At 55.3% G+C, this 15729-nt stretch overlaps 7 protein-coding genes across 7 annotated transcripts; 4 read left to right on the top strand and 3 right to left on the bottom strand.

Annotated features, from left to right (window-relative positions):
• Nucleotides 1-421: 421 nt before the first annotated feature.
• Nucleotides 422-2390, top strand: C7974DRAFT_14371 (uncharacterized protein). The gene has a single exon (XM_046135653.1). It carries the CDS (start codon nt 642-644, stop codon nt 2307-2309), a length of 1668 nt encoding a protein of 555 aa, XP_046002857.1. The 5' UTR covers nt 422-641; the 3' UTR covers nt 2310-2390.
• A 340-nt stretch (nt 2391-2730) lies between these two features.
• C7974DRAFT_14392 (acyl-CoA N-acyltransferase) lies at nt 2731-3578 on the bottom strand. The gene is made up of 2 exons (XM_046135659.1): nt 3290-3578; nt 2731-3241 (listed from the first exon to the last, which is right to left on the bottom strand). Exons 1-2 carry the CDS (start codon nt 3473-3475, stop codon nt 2822-2824), a joined length of 606 nt encoding a protein of 201 aa, XP_046002856.1. The 5' UTR covers nt 3476-3578; the 3' UTR covers nt 2731-2821.
• Nucleotides 3579-3685: 107 nt separating this feature from the next.
• C7974DRAFT_382907 (phospholipid:diacylglycerol acyltransferase-like protein) lies at nt 3686-5951 on the top strand. Its single transcript, XM_046140720.1, has 3 exons — nt 3686-4087; nt 4146-5592; nt 5642-5951. Exons 1-3 carry the CDS (start codon nt 3752-3754, stop codon nt 5806-5808), a joined length of 1950 nt encoding a protein of 649 aa, XP_046002855.1. The 5' UTR covers nt 3686-3751; the 3' UTR covers nt 5809-5951.
• Nucleotides 5952-6734: 783 nt separating this feature from the next.
• C7974DRAFT_299700 (MFS sugar transporter-like protein) lies at nt 6735-8909 on the top strand (the record flags this gene model as incomplete). The annotated part of the gene is made up of 5 exons (XM_046137765.1): nt 6735-7396; nt 7445-7565; nt 7618-7782; nt 7831-8067; nt 8118-8909. 5 exons carry the CDS (start codon nt 6735-6737, stop codon nt 8907-8909), a joined length of 1977 nt encoding a protein of 658 aa, XP_046002854.1.
• A 199-nt stretch (nt 8910-9108) lies between these two features.
• On the bottom strand, nt 9109-11885 carry C7974DRAFT_348788 (helicase swr1). Its single transcript, XM_046139416.1, has 2 exons — nt 11708-11885; nt 9109-11657 (listed from the first exon to the last, which is right to left on the bottom strand). Coding segments are annotated over exons 1-2 (2436 nt in total). The 5' UTR covers nt 11710-11885; the 3' UTR covers nt 9109-9223.
• Nucleotides 11711-12839, top strand: C7974DRAFT_14358 (ribosomal protein L11, N-terminal domain-containing protein). The gene is made up of 2 exons (XM_046135649.1): nt 11711-12173; nt 12224-12839. Exons 1-2 carry the CDS (start codon nt 12045-12047, stop codon nt 12626-12628), a joined length of 534 nt encoding a protein of 177 aa, XP_046002852.1. The 5' UTR covers nt 11711-12044; the 3' UTR covers nt 12629-12839.
• Nucleotides 12751-15728, bottom strand: C7974DRAFT_14361 (uncharacterized protein). Its single transcript, XM_046135651.1, has 3 exons — nt 14213-15728; nt 13414-14161; nt 12751-13340 (listed from the first exon to the last, which is right to left on the bottom strand). The coding sequence occupies exons 1-3, from the start codon at nt 15388-15390 to the stop codon at nt 13089-13091; spliced, it is 2178 nt and encodes a 725-aa protein (XP_046002851.1). The 5' UTR covers nt 15391-15728; the 3' UTR covers nt 12751-13088.
• Between the last annotated feature and the right edge of the window lies 1 nt (nt 15729).

Genomic DNA, 15729 nt, shown 5'->3' with positions numbered 1-15729 from the left:
TCGTCTGCGTCATCCACCTAGTCAGACACACAGAATAAGCGGTACTATCGTCCCTAATGACTATTGCTACTCTTCCGCGGTAACTTATTCAGTATGTAAAATAGCTCGTTAGCGACGCTCAGATGCAGTAGAGACAGCTTAGGTCGTTCAGTCGCTTCATCGCAGTCGTAAATCCCGCGTTCTCTTACCTATGAACGCCCATGGTAGCGATAGAGCGGGCAGCCACGCCAAAAGAGTTGGGAAAACGTAGACGAAAAAGCCGGACCGGGCTCGATAAAGCGATATGTCAGGAGTGTTTTACCTTCTTCTGGGGTAAGGAACGTGACAACACGAATACTATGGTTTCATTTCATGATGTTGTCACAAGCACTGCATATCCTCCCCTTACGCGATTGCTTACGGCGGAAGATAAAGCCTGACTGCCACTTGATGTACCTTAGCCTCACTGCCATTGCAATCTTGAGTAATAAAGTATCCGTCGGTGTCGCGACTTCCTGTTTTGTTTGTTTGGTTAGTCATAATGTAAACACAGGGTCCCTTCATTTCCACAACTGGACCTTGTCGAAACACTCTCACCGTACACCCAACAACGCTCCACTCACTGCACGCGGAATCTTTGAACGCCCAAAAAGGCTAGTAACATGGCCGCCGATGACCAGTCACAGGTGCCCAGCGAGATCGTATGCGACTCGCTGGCGAAGACAGAGCCCATGTCCTCACCTCCACCTTTGATCGCAGATGCGCCCAAGGCGATCAACCATGGGGAAACCAATGGCCAGCAGAGCGATGCTGATTCCCTTCGTAGTGAGTCAATGCCTATTGTTATACATTACTTCTCTCACTTGGGTACAGGTGAACTGCAACTGTCCTTCTTGGAATACTCCACGCTCGAGGATCGTTTCAAGAAACTTCAGCGTCAGCACAGCGAGCTCCAAGACCTAGCCTCCGCATACATCGAGGTCATTGGAGGCTTCTCTTCTACAGGCGGCTCGATGGTATCCATCGACCAGCTGCAGGCAGAGGCTGGTCGTGAGGGCCTGAGAACAAAAGCCATCGAGGCCGACATGTTCAGATCGCTCGTCGGAGAAGCGGGTGGGTTGTCGGCCTTGATGTCCCAGACGAACACGATGAAAATGCTTGTTGACAACGTAGGGGGACCTCGAGAGCTCGAGCAGTTTGTCTCGGATCTTCGCACGATTCGAGACGTACTGTGTGATTTCAAGGGCTCTCAAGGTCTCGTCGGGTTCGCTTCGGAAATTGGAGATCTGCTCAGAAGCAAGCACATCTATGCTGAGCTTCAGTCTGAGGTACTGGGACCTGAGGGTCTAAAAGTCAGGGCTGCCAAGTACGAGAAGCTCGTTCAGGCTTTCAACGATGTACAGAACGCCACATCATCCAAGCGATCATTTGCCGGCACTGACACCATGAACCCAGCCCGAGCTCGCATGATCTTATCCACGCCTCTCGAGGCTGACCCGGACCGTGATTTGTATGAGGCACCACTGGCAGTAACAAAGCGAAACAATAAAACCGGATCGAACAACACCCCATTGGGAGCCTCTCAGATACAGCCTGTGCTGAAACGGAAGGGGCTTGATAACAGTGCACCAGGCATTCCGGCGAAGCGCCCTCAAATCGACCTCGGACAGGCCTCGGCCCTTATACGGGCCTCTCTACCTGCTACCACCAATAAATCTACGAGACGAGACTCGAGTCAGTCGATTGTGAGTAACAGCCGAGCTGTGCCTTCAGCGCTCCGGGCGGGTCGGGCTATGAGTACAAGCAATGTATTGGGAGCCGGAGATTCTCGGCCTCAAGTACAGACAACTACAGCTTTACTCAAGTTGCCCGACTGGATGCGCTCGGATGTTGGCTTTGGAGATGTAGGACTGACTTCCACGCCTGGAATGCCTAGGTTTTCGTCCATGCCACCAAGTCAAGACAACTATACGAGATCAGGCTCCGTCTGCTTTTCTGCAGGTATTCCGAACAAGACACCGTCTTTCTCAATGCGTCAGCCTCAAGGAATGCAAACAGTATTGCAGGCGACAGCAGCAACTCGGCCCGAGTCTCGCCACCGACTGACTGTACGCGAAGACTACCTTATACACGAAGTTGCATGCTGGGTGGGCGCATCGGATGCCTCTGTATCCTGGGAGGGTTGTGGTGCTTCCTTGAAGAGAAGCGTTCAAATCCCCAGTGATCTGCTCGCAACTTTTGCCGAAGAACTCTTCAGGCACATTCCAACGGCGAAGCATAGTATGTATGAGACGATGGCACCTAACCAGTCCACATGTGTTCTTAGGTAAGCAAGCACTTGCAAAGCAGAGGTATCCACTGACATTCGTAAAGTTTCCTAGTCGATGGCCACATACCCTCCGGTTTGGCAGAGGAGCGGACCGCATGCAGACTATGCACACACCACCGCAGACCCTGTGCTCTCTTGCAGGATGTCAGCGGTGTGCGAACGATTATCTTCCTGCCGCTTCGCCAACATCTTCGGGAGGGCGTGAAGTGGGTTGGAAAGGGATATTGGATGCGGGAGATGCACACGGAGTAACGAGTAGTGCATTGAATACACCAGCAGCCTCCAGGGAGCTCGTGCGATCGCTTACGAATACCTCAGTATCGACGCGCATCACCGAAAGTCAAGGAGTCCTCAACCTGCGCTGAGAGCTGGATTATGTAATATATCCGAGTACAGCTTAGGTGAGTAGGTGTATGAAAAAGATCTGGCCGTCTGGTCGTTAATCATTGTCCTCGTTACGTAGAACTGCGTTGCAGCAAACACCATGACAGCTCGTCCATGGTCGCTCCAACCTCACATGATAATACCTGCTTCCTCTATCCGATGCATGTCGGGCATTCCCGGGTCCAACTCATGACCATACCCACCCTCTGGTCGTTTCAGTGCTGTCCCCTCTTTCAGGTACAATATCAGCCTATATGCAGCGTTACCGTTGAGGTAATAGCGATGTAGTTTCTTGCTCCTTAGGAAGCCCAAGCGCTCATAAAGCTTCAAGCTCGCGGTGTTCGTGATCTCTGTCTCCAGAACGATCTCGTCTGCGTCCCGGGCGGCCATGGCGTCAATGGCCATGCTAACCAGTTTTGAGGCGATGCCCTTCCCGCGATAGGATTCCTGAACGGCGAGCATGGCGATGTAACCGCGGTAGGTGCCGGAGCGATGGGGCTCAAGCTTGGATATGATGACGCCTATGAGGTTGGAGTCTTTATCGAGTGTCTGACAAGTTATAAGCGAGAGCCTCTATGATCATCGAGGGTGACATACCATGAAGCATAGATCGCCCCATTGGTACAGAAAGTAGCGGTACACATAGATGCTGTAGGGCTCGGAAAGGTCCTTGCCGATCAGCTGGCGTATGGAGGGCAGATACTGCTCCTCCTGCGTGCCCTCGTACTGGGCATATGACAGGTCAGTCGTCTCTGGAGTCGCGCCAGGTTCTCTCTCAGCCATAACGCGCAGCACACACGGGCAAGCAATGGGACGTCAGAGTGTTCGGGTTCCGAGTCGGAACGGCAGAGCGCAGCGGACTCCGTCGACCCTCCAAGCGGTAGCGTAGCGGCCTCGGTGCAACACGATTGGCTGAATGCGTTGGGCTTGAAAGACGCCGATCACATGCATATGTACCGGCGCCCTCGGAAGCTTGGAGCTTGCATGTGCTAGAGTTTTGTTTTCTGCACAACCGTCTCCCAGCGCAGACCCTGAGAAGCACGCCGCGAGCTTATCACCATGTCTTTTCTGAGACGTCGCTTTGGCGGCGGCGGCGATACGTCACCAGAGCTCTCCCGCGAACCCTCGCCTGCACCAGATGCCTCCGGACGACCATCAAATTTGCGCGTCATCACCGCCGAGCAACTGCATACGCTACAGAAAGGCAAGGGAAAGCATGGCAAGAGAAAGAACTTCTGGGTGTTCGGCCTGGGCGGCGTGTTCGGCCTGGTGATTGCAGCCTTTTTTGCAGGCAACAACGATCTCTTCGATTTGAAGAGCATAGAGGGCATGAATCTGGAGACCCTGATGGAAGCTCTGCCTGCCAACTTTGTGACAAGCGCACAGCAGCTGCAGGTACGCACATGTCGCACGTTAGTTGGACGAGCGCTGATTGACCAAGTTCTCCGTGTAGAAACAAGAGCGCGATGCCGTCAACTACGATTCCTTTGCTATAGGCATGCACGCGCGCGAGCAGGGCATTCGCGCCCAGCACCCGGTCATCATGATCCCCGGCGTTATCTCGACTGGCCTCGAGTCGTGGAGCACAGAGGAGGGCGCAAGGCAGTACTTCCGGAAGCGACTATGGGGCTCGTGGACTATGATGCGCGCCCTGGTTCTCGATAAGCCTGGGTGGAAGAGGCATATCATGCTTGATAAGGACACCGGTCTCGATCCGCCAGGCGTGAAGCTGCGAGCAGCACAAGGGTTCGATGCGGCCGATTTCTTCATCACAGGCTACTGGATCTGGAACAAAATCCTCGAGAACCTCGCCACCATTGGCTACGATCCCAGCAATGCCTTTACCGCTGCTTACGACTGGCGCATGACATACATGAATTATGAGATCCGCGACCAGTACTTCACTCGTCTCAAGTCACACATCGAAGTAGCCAATGTCGTCTCTGACAGGAAGGCTGTCTTGCTCTCCCACAGTATGGGCTCGCAGGTGCTGTACTACTTCCTTCACTGGGTCGAAGCAGAGGGGTACGGTAACGGCGGAAAAGACTGGGTCGAGAAGCACATTGACAGTTGGATCAACATCTCTGGCTGTATGTTGGGCGCTTTGAAAGACATGCCTGCGGTCCTTAGCGGGGAGATGAAGGATACAGCGCAACTCAACGCGTTTGCTGTCTACGGCCTCGAGCGCTTCCTGTCCCGCTACGAGCGCGCTGAGATCTTCCGCGCCATGCCTGGCCTATCCTCCATGCTTCCCTTGGGCGGTAATGCGGTTTGGGGCGATCACACCGGCGCGCCGGACGACGCACCGGGTCAGAATGTTTCCTATGGAAATTTCATCCGCTTTCGCGACCTCAACAACACAACTCCTTTGACCTCACAAAACCTGACAGTCGAAGATTCTCTACCCTTCCTCTTCAAGAACAGTGAGCCCTGGTTCAAGACCATGATCCAGAGCTCCTACTCCCATGGCGTGGCCCATACCGCCAAAGTTGTCGAGGACAACCAGCACATCCCGGCCAAGTGGATCAACCCGTTGGAGACGCGCCTTCCGCTTGCCCCCAGCTTGAAGATATACTGCTTCTACGGCATCGGAAAGGAGACGGAGCGCGCATACTACTACCGCAGTGATGAGGATCCGCTGTCTGGGCTCAACGTCACACTAGATACTGGATACACTGCGGCTTCGAACGGTGAGCCAACAGGTGGCGGTGGAAATGGAGGAGTCGACCACGGCGTGGTGATGGGCGAAGGCGATGGAACTGTCAATCTGCTAAGCTCCGGGTATATGTGTGCCAAGGGGTGGAAGATGAAGCGATACAACCCTGCAGGTGTGCAGGTCAAGACATTCGAGATGAAGCACGAGCCTGATAGGTTCAGCCCTAGGGGCGGGCCCAATACTGGTGAGTCTGCAGATTGCGCAGAGTGCGATCGTGTGCTAATAAGAAACAGCGGATCATGTGGATATTCTTGGACGGTCGTCACTGAACGATCTCATCCTGCAGGTTGCTGGTGGGCGCGGCGAACTGATCAACCAGACGATCCACTCGAACATCCTGGAGTACGCCGAGAAGGTCAAGATTTACGAGGAAGAGGAAGGAGGCTGGTTCGGCCAGTGATGTCGTTCTTTGGTAGGTATGTTTCGTGGCGTTGCGGCAAGACGGTGGACTGGGAGGTAGACTCATTTCCAAGATATCCTATCACATGTCTTCTAATTAACGCTCTAATTATATTCAGTTGAAGAGTTGCGACACTCTATTCCATACACGGTCCAAAATCATCAGAACAGGAGTGGGAATCTCATGTGCTTGTCGCGTGGTGTAGTACCGCTTCAACGGACGAGCCGTTTGCCGTCCAGATCACCCTCATGACTGCCGCATGCAGCAGCTCACCGATGTGTGGCCATGCAGAAATCCCACGTCAAAGAGCCCAGGCATGGTAACGTCGCGTGCTGATATACTTGGCAATCGGATGCTTTTACCGACACGTGATTTCGGAATGCCACTTCGGGCATCGATCTTCACCCGCCCAGTGGACAAGCCCCGTCCAAGAGCCGCAAAGCCAAGGCAGCACCACCACCGTCATCGACCGTTCCTTCAACAATCCGTAAGCGCCAATTCTGCACTCTGGACCACTCCCATTGGCCCTCATGCGGCTGAACCATCAGGCCCTCCGCGAATGCAGGCCCTTGACCTCTCACCGCACGCTAACGCCCGCCCTCACACTCCGCCGCCAAGTACATGCTACATCCCGCCCAGCAAAGCCAACAGCCTACAAGGATCCACTATGACATCTGCTGAGAGTGCTTTCCCACGCCGTTTTGCGACGTCCTCCGCTTGGCATGGACACCCCGATGCCTGATCTCACGTACGGTTACATGTGCCAACGCCAGTGCTTTGTGTGGAGAAAGCGCCCATGAAGTCGCTGAGCGCCACGGGATTTGGGCGGAGAAAAGCTGGGGCGCCGGACCCACGTATATAAGCAGCTGCACTCTACTCCCCAGCCCTCTGTGTATCTCTTGATCTGATCTGCTCCCGTGTCCATAATGGCGAAACAAAACCCCGACATCGAGGCTACCGACCCGGACGTCTCGCTGTCTGGCAACAGCAGCAAGTCCGATCTCAACTCGGCCTACCACACCGAGCATGCCGCCCCCGCGGGCTACCAGTCTCACACCGCCCGCCAGGCCTCCGTCGCGGCGAAGCTGCGGAACCCCCTTGCGGGGCTCTCGGAGCAGCAAGTCATTGCTGACGTCGACGCGTGGTGTGTCGAGAAGGGCCTTGTCGAGCACCAGGATGCGTTCCGCAAGGGCGCGCTGATCGCGCGCATGGGCCAGCGCGACGACGGGTACGAGTACGTCGGGCAGCTGAGCGAAGAGGAAAAGGCCATCTTCCGGAAAGAGCAGGCAAGCCGCTGGTCGCAGCCGTTCATGCTGTACTTTCTCGTAGTGCTGTGCGCAGGCTCCGCGATTGTGCAGGGCATGGACCAGACTGCTGTGAATGGCGCGCAGCTGTTCTACTTCACTGAATTCGGCATCACGGACGTCTGGCTCCAGGGTCTGCTCAACGGTGCGCCGTATTTGTGCTCGGCGCTCATCGGGTGCTGGAGCAATGCGCCGCTGAACTACTACTTTGGTCGTCGTGGAACGATTTTCATCTCCTGCATCATCTCGTTCATCACTGGCATCTGGATGGCTGCAGCGAACAAGTAAGTTATGGAAACCGTGGGTGGGTGCAATATCCTGACGTCTTCTAGCTGGATCAACCTTCTGTTCGCGCGATTTGCACTGGGTTTCGCCGTGGGTGCGAAGTCTTCCACTACGCCTGTCTACGCTGCCGAATCGGCACCGAAGAACATCAGAGGCGCACTGACTATGGTGAGTTCACAAGACAACGAGTACTACCAGACTCCATCTAACTCATGGAAAGATGTGGCAAATGTGGACTGCCTTCGGCATCATGTTGGGGTTTGTCGTCTCCGTCGCCTTCCAGCACACCACCGTCCTCGGCGAAGGCTCCCAGTGGCGCTGGATGCTGGCCAGCACCTCGATTCCCCCGCTCATCGTGTGTCTGCAGGTGTACTTCTGCCCGGAGGTAAGTCGGCTCTCACACCCCCCGCATCACACATCTAACCCCTGCTAGTCGCCCCGATGGTACATGGAGAAGGGCAAATTCGATAAAGCCTTCGACGCCCTGTGCCGCTTGCGCAATCACAAGATCCAGGCCACGCGCGACATGTACTACGCGTACAAGCTGCTTGAAGTCGAACAGGCCGAGCGTGCGGGCAGGTCGCTGTGGAAGGAGTTCTTCACCGTGCGCCGCAACCGCCGCGCCGCGCAGTCGTCCTTCTTCGTCATGTTCATGCAGCAGTTCTGCGGTGTACGTGTGCCCTGACCGCTACCCTGAAACTCAGCTAACAACCCTCCCAGGTCAACGTTATCGCATACTACTCCTCCTCCATCTTCGAACAAGCCGGCTTCTCCCGCTCCGAGGCCCTGCTCACCAGCATGGGCACCGGCATAACCAACTTCCTCTTCGCGATCCCGGCCATCTACACAATCGACACCTTCGGCCGGCGCAACCTGCTGCTCACCACCTTCCCGCTGATGGGCCTGTGCCTGCTGTGGTGCGGACTCTCCTTCTTCCTCCCCCAAGAACTCGTCGACGGCGAACTGCGCCCCACAACGCAACGCCTGGGCTCCATCGCGGCCGCAATCTACACCTTCATGGCCGTGTACTCGCCCGGCGAGGGCCCCGTGCCGTTTACGTACAGCGCCGAGGCGTTCCCGCTGCACCTGCGCGACATCGGCATGTCGTTCGCGACCGCGACGTGCTGGGGCTTCAACTTCATCCTGTCGCTGACGTGGCCCGCGCTCGTCGAGGCGTTTACCCCGCAGGGCGCGTTTGGCTGGTACGCTGCCTGGAACTTCTTCGGCTGGGTCTACTGCTACTTCCTGCTCCCCGAGACCAAGAATCTGACGCTCGAGGAGCTGGATACCGTGTTTGCGGTCGGGAATCGCGAGTTCGCGGGGTACTATACGAAGAAGCTGCCGTGGTATTTGAAGAAGAATGTGCTGAGGGCAGATGTCGAGCCGTTTCCGCAGCTGTTTGATCTGAACGATGATCCGATTCCAGAGGGTGCGGTCAGGGGCGGGACAAGTACGCTGTTTGGCGAGAAGGCGCCCGTAGATGGGGGCGCTGTGGATGGTATTGTGAGGTAAGAGGGGATTGAGGAGTGAAGAGTAATATGGTTGCTTCGCGGTCAGAGTGTGTAGTTTCAAGTCTGTGAGGGATGATGTGAAATGAGCTAGATACCCATCGTTATGGAACAAATTCTTAATCCACCCTTAATGAAAACACTAGACAACAACTCTGCAGTGACATGAAGGATTGAATTGAATTCTTGCATTCGAAGCCGTAGCCAAATGTTGAATCCACGTTGATGTGTGGAAGCGCTCTAATGCAACGCTCTATCAAAACCCAGCTATAACGCCAATGCAATGCACCAAACTCCATCGCTACCCAAGTATTCACACTAGTGACTGATGTACTGGAACACCGCGCTAACCTCATTACAGCCCTCAGCCGTCTCCTGTCTGAGCAGAAGATCCTGTATCTTGCCCAGCGGCCCCGACGCTCCATCATTGACGAAATGGTTCCACGTACTCGTATCACCGTACAGCATAGCCGGGGCCTTAATAACCTGGCGGCCATCCTCCTTGCGACAGCGCTTGCACTTGAACGTGTCGTGCGTGTCGCTCGTAGTCGTGTCTCGGTACTGGAACAGCTCGCGTAGCGAATCGAGACTGAAGTGACGCTCGACATCCTCTGCCGAGTCGACGACACAAGACGAGAGCGACTGCTTGTGCGACTGGCGCTGGAAGATCTTCTCCTCAATCGTGCCAGTCGTCATGAACCGGTAGACGAAGCAGTCCTTCTTCTGCCCGTCACGCCACACACGTGCAAGGGCTTGCTGGTCGGCAGCAGGGTTCCAGTCCGGGTCGAATAACACGAGTCGGTTCGCGCCAATGAGGTTGAGACCACAGCCTCCCGCCTTGGAAGACAGGAGGAAGACAAATTCGGAACCCTCGGGGTCGTTAAACTTGTCCACTAGCTTTTGACGTTTGCTGACGTTCATTGTGCCATCAAGTCGAAGACTTCCGTAACCGCGAGAGCGACAGAGTGCGGCAAATACGTCAAGAGTCTGTGTGTAGTTGGAAATGAGGACGATCTTGTCGTTCGTTTCGGCGCGGATGCGCGCGAGCATACGATCGAGCACAAGCATCTTGCCAGAATACCAGACCTTGACATCGCGGTCCCGTCCTCGAGCATCCTTAGGGACAAAGTCTGCCGGAAGCTTGTCCTCACAGCCGGGGATGTCTGATGGAAGGTCGAGAAGGTCAGGGTGGTTGCAGAGCTTCTTCAACATACCAATAGCCTTGAGAGGCTGCGAAGCCTTGCCCCTCAGCAACATCTTGATCTCAGGCGATTGGAGGAAGTGGTTGTAGAGATCCTTCTGAGCAGGCGCAAGGTTGCAGAATACGACATGTTCGTACTTGACGGGCAAGTACTTGGAGAGAATGTCGTTGGTACGACGGATGATGAATTTGTTGACCAGCGTCAGAAGCTCCTTGAGGCACTCGTTACCCTTCTTCTGATCTTCATCTGTGCCATCGGCGTCGCGGCCTCTCAGGATGGGAATCTCAAACTTCTTACGGAACTCCATTCGCGTACCAAGGTAGTTGGGGTTTGCGAAATTGAGCAACGCAAAGTATTCAGACAAATCGTTCTGGATGGGCGTGCCTGAGAGAATGACACGTCGCTGCACATTCAATCCGTTCAACGCTGTAAATGTCTGGCTTTCTCCGTTCTTCAATCGATGCCCTTCGTCACAGAGCAGCAAGCCGATCGGGGTCTGGCCGAACTCGTCGGCGTAAAGGCGAAGCGTTTCGTACGAGACGATAAGAACGGGTCGAACCACAGCACGGCCAGATGCGATGGACCACTGGCGAATTTGTGAGATGAGCTCCTCCTTTGTGGCTTTGCCGTCGATGGCGAAAGGATTAATAGCATCTGGACCTAACCATTTCACCAACTCGTTTGCCCAATTTCTTACCAGACTGGAAGGACAAGCAATTACACACTTCTGAATCGTGGGTTTCCCAGCGTCGGGGGACTGCTTGAGCAGCGTCCACATGAGAGCAATGCATTGCAGTGTCTTGCCGAGGCCCATTTCATCAGCCATGATACATCCATTCGCGTTTGGGTCGATCAAGCCAGTCGTAGCTCGATACAAGAATTTCACACCTTCGACTTGATGCGGACGCAAGACCTTGGCTAACCGTGGGTCGATTACGACTGGCACTCGTGGTCGCTCCTCGTCGACCTTCTTCTTTAACCCGAGAATCTCGGCGAGACTCTTGTGCACTACCGGCGTGTCCATCTCTTTCCTTTCCTCCTGGCTCATCTTCGGAATCACCTCTTCCTTCGGAGCAGGCTTGTCGTCGACGGTAGGATCATACAAGACAATAGCAAACTCCCCACTCGGATCGTGCAGTGGCCGTGCAACAAACACAGCGCCTAGCCGCATACCCAGAAGTGGCGCTGGTCGATTGGCATTGTATGATGTTGTGTCTTTGACTAGCATAGGAACAGTGAACCTTGCTCTGAACGCTGTTTCCTTATCCTTTGCTTTGAACACTGGAAATCGATTGATATCGCGGGTGGCAAGCGCTAACCGATCATCATTGGAATATGGCTTGTCGACCTCGTTCTCGCCATCGGCGCCAGCATAATCGACCTTCCGTCTTTTCCTTGTAGGCTTCTCCGATAATCGTGTCGATGTTGCAGCCCCGGGGCACTTGAAGGGTCTGTGCAGGCGTTCTGTGGATTGCGGTGTAGTGCCGTACAGACGCACTACAGGCTTCGCGGGGGTGCATTCGCCCGTCTTGAGAGCTTTGGGACGTTGCCTGTTTGTGGTTAGTTTTCCATTGAATCGTCGCTGTCGCAGAATACGTACATTGTGGAATTAAATCGCAAAGATAAAGAGTAACAGATGCTGTGTAAAAATGTTGACTGGCGCGGGCGAGTGGCGGCAGGCGCCAGTCGCGACGCGTTCTCTTGGCATCGCGCTATCACGTGGTTGGCGGTGATGCTGATGCATTGTCCCGGGTCGACACTTTTGTATCGTAGTAAAGACGGAGGAGACCCGGAAAACCACCAATTGCTTCCAAGTGTGAAAGAAGTGTGCGTTAAAGCTCACAGCTACTTTGACATCAACCCGGCAAAACTTTTCTCCACCCTGTATCGCGGACCAGCATCATTGACAGCATAGCACCCCATCACCACCAAACACAATGGCGAAGAAAGCGATATCAAAAGACCAAATCGTCAAGCTGATAGTCGGCGCGGGCCAGGCGTCCCCCTCGCCGCCCGTCGGTCCCGCGCTGGGAAGTAAAGGAGTGAAGAGCATGGATTTCTGCAAAGTCGGTCCCCTCGCGCACCCACGCCTGCGCGCCTCCACTCACACGCACAGGAATTCAACGCGCGCACCGCGCACTACAACCCAGGCACCCCGATCCCCGCGCGCATCACCGTGCGCCCGGACCGCTCGTTCCACTTCCAGCTGCGCACGCCGCCCACCGCGACACTGCTGCTCTCCGCCGCGGGCGTCGCGCCCACGAAGAGCAAGATCCGCGGCGCGGGCAATGTACCGGGTCCGCTGAATAATCACGATGGGCAGAAGGGCAAGACCAGCGCGAACAGTCCGACGGTCGGGAATGCGGTGCTGGGCACGATTGGGACGGTCAGCTTGAAGCATGTGTATGAGATTGCGAAGATCAAGCACAGCGAGACGAGGTTATCGGGATTGAGTCTGGAAGGGATTGCGAGGAGTGTTGTGGGGCAGGCGGCGAGCTTGGGGGTTGTGGTTGTGCCGTAGAGGGACGGTGTTGATGTGTACGATCATGGATGTAATGCGGCGTAAAGACTTCTAGGGCAGATTTTCTACGCGTGTCTGTATATCATTAGAGATGAAGGCAGCCTGCCATGTACGCAGTATGTACGCGACGTATAAATCTGCAGCTGATAGATTTGCGGTATCTGAATCGAACCGTTGGCCTGAGGCAAGTTCTTGAATGATTGAACTGCTCGATTTCGTCTAGTTTGTGATCAAAGCCATCGAGGTGGATTCTTACCTATACTCCGAATATAGCACATTTCAGATTGAGCTAAGTTTGATACAAAGATAATTATAGTCCTACAGTATCTTGTCCAATCGCGAACGATGCGCGAATGACTCGTAAGTAGCTCCCTCAACGAGGAGCCATTTAGAAGGTCATTGATTATGAACAGTGATCCGTGACCGACTTGGGACGGGAGTTATATCTGTCCTCCAGGGACTATGAGAACCCGTAAACTCCACCTTGCTCCTGAAACTTCAATTGGTGGTCCCGGAGATCAGCCCAAAGTCTCAGCTCCGTCTCTTCGTCGATGTTGGCATTCGGATCGCTCGCCTCGGGACTAGCCCGTTCCAGCTTATTGAGGATTTCGAGGAACTTGTATAGGTATTCCTGATGCTGCTGAGCGACGCTGCCTTGCCTCTCTGTCGGTACTTCTAATAATGTACTCGCGATTGAGCGGATCTTTTGAGTCTGTGCAAAACGTTAGCTACGATCATCGGCACTGAAGGGAATATATAATCTCTTGAGCGAGAAGTAGACTTACGAATGAATCACCGTTCGGTTCCATATTGACCATATCGATACTGCCGAGTACCACCAGCAGGTCCTTGACGACAGCTTCACGCTCATCGGCCATGATCTTTTCGAGGGCTTCAGCCTCTGTCAAAGAACTGGGTACAAACCTGTCCAATCCAGTCGACAACACGCTTGGGGAGCTATGGACATTACTTTGCGCTTTGGCCTTGGCCTTCTCCTGAAGGGAGAAATACTTCTCCACGAGGTAGGAGCGTGTAGCTAGGTGACTAGCATACACGTTGGCCTTTTGGATTTCGTAACGTCGCACGTCCGGTGTCCCAGCAGCAAAGGTATTTGAGATAGGGTCACGCATGCTGTCGAAGTCTGGCAGAGGCGGGAAATACTGCTGCTTTGGCTGTGCAAGGTTCTCCTGCGCATCCTTAGACTGAACCTTCAGTACATCTGGAAGATTATCAAGGATCTGCCTGCAGCGATGCAAACCTTGTTCGAGTATGCGCTGCTGACGATCCCAATCGAACACCTCGTCCATGCCAAACGCCATTTCAGCGGTGGAGAGTGAGGAGTACGATAGGAAAATGCGTATGTTGACATTGAAGCCGGTGATCAGCGGGACAACGCCGGGCTGCTGGGTCTGTATCTCATCAGGGAAGATGTGGATATCATCCACTTCAACAGGCAACGGCGGCAGAGGTTCTGTTGAAGTAGCAGGCGCAATTGTCAGCTCGCCGAACGATGCACCAAGCTGCTGTATTGTCCTACTCGATGGTCAGAAAACGTGAATGACGTCACATGCATTTTGAACATACCGCACGCCCACAAAGACAGTCCAAAACACCCTTCGCCCAATCTGCTCAGTGATGTAATCCAACTTGAAGTCGCGTGTGCCATCATGGTTCGGCCCGTTGGAGCCCCATGCACTTGGTACGGCTCCGAGATGTGTGTAGCCCTGTTCCTGGGCCTTGTGCAGGCCGAGCGAGCGAATGATGGTCAGACACTCGGCGAAGTAGAGGCGCAGCTGACGCCATTGGAACACATAGGCGCCGGTCAGACCCAGGAAGTAGCTCGTGCAGGCATCATACACATTCAAGCCAGGGCGGTCCAGATAGCCGGGACCTCGCGCCTGGGCACAGACTTCGCGGCACTTGTCCACCAGCGACAGATGCGAAGGGTAATCGTGGCGCGTCTGCGTCTTGAGGTGTAGACGGGGCTTCCGTGGAAACGACGAGACGAGGGCGGCGATCATGGAGGCCAGCAGAGCGAGGAATGACGGATTCGAGTAGTCCTCGCGGCGCGCCCAGGCTTCGCGAAACGAAGGCTCATGGGGGAAGGGGCATAGCGGGTGGATGTACGTGAAGAAGTCGTCGATCAGCGAGTTCATGGTGCTGAGAGGGCATATGGACTCGGCAGAGAGTTGGGTGGGGTTGGACGACTGCAGCTGGGCCAGGGCATGGGCAGCATTGGTGGGCGACTGCGGCGACTGATGGGCCACGGTAGGGCTTGTATCCTCTAGACGGCGCTTCTTGATGGCTTCAGCGTGGCGGTTGGGCGGCCCCCGTCGCCTGCTGGGGCGCTCGAAAGTGCATGGAATCTCCAGGGCCGAGCAAGCGCGACACGGCGGCCCCGACTCGTCGCATTTGACTTTGCGGATGCTGCACGAGTCGCACGCCTTGCGCAGGCGGTTCGGCTTGTTGCTCTGCTGCTGTTGTTGCTGCTGCTGTGGCTGCTGCGGCTGCTGCATGGGCGGTATCGGCGCCTGCCCGGGCGGCGGACGCGGATCGGTCAGGGCATGGTTCGCGTGGAGGGCCTGGGCCTGCAGCACCTCGTTGATGTTCTCGAGTTTAGGGTAGCCGGCCTCGGGCGGCGCTGGGTAGGGCACGACGCGCGGCGGCTGGCCGTCGAGCAGCTGTGCATTGGGGTGCTGTGGGTAGATCGGCGCGTAAGGATGAGGGGCGTCCTGATCTGGAGGAGCTGGGTACGAGCTCATGGCGGTGGATGCGTCGCGACTGATCCGACGTTTACCCTCACGCGCGTCAGCGAGAGGCGTTAGCTCAGACACTCGCCTGGATCAAACGGCAGCCACGCACGCAGGAACGGCAAAGATAACGACTCCAATCTAGTGCTTGGCCTGCTCCACTCGACTTCCAGGGTTCTACCCGCGCACTCCGATAGATATGGGTTCTGTGTGGTCGTAGGAAAGGTCTGCGGACAGCATCGAGTGCCCAGCGCGTGCATGGACGCATGCGGAGGCACGCTTAAGATCGACGTGGATGAGTAATAATTCCCCGGGTCCTGTGCGTCAAGGTTACGACCGCACTACTCCGCA

This window comes from Boeremia exigua (genome assembly GCF_020726555.1).
Source record: "Boeremia exigua strain MPI-SDFR-AT-0100 chromosome Unknown C7974scaffold_1, whole genome shotgun sequence".
Taxonomy (NCBI): Eukaryota; Fungi; Ascomycota; class Dothideomycetes; order Pleosporales; family Didymellaceae; genus Boeremia; species Boeremia exigua.
This window is presented reverse-complemented; position numbering and strand designations above follow the sequence as displayed.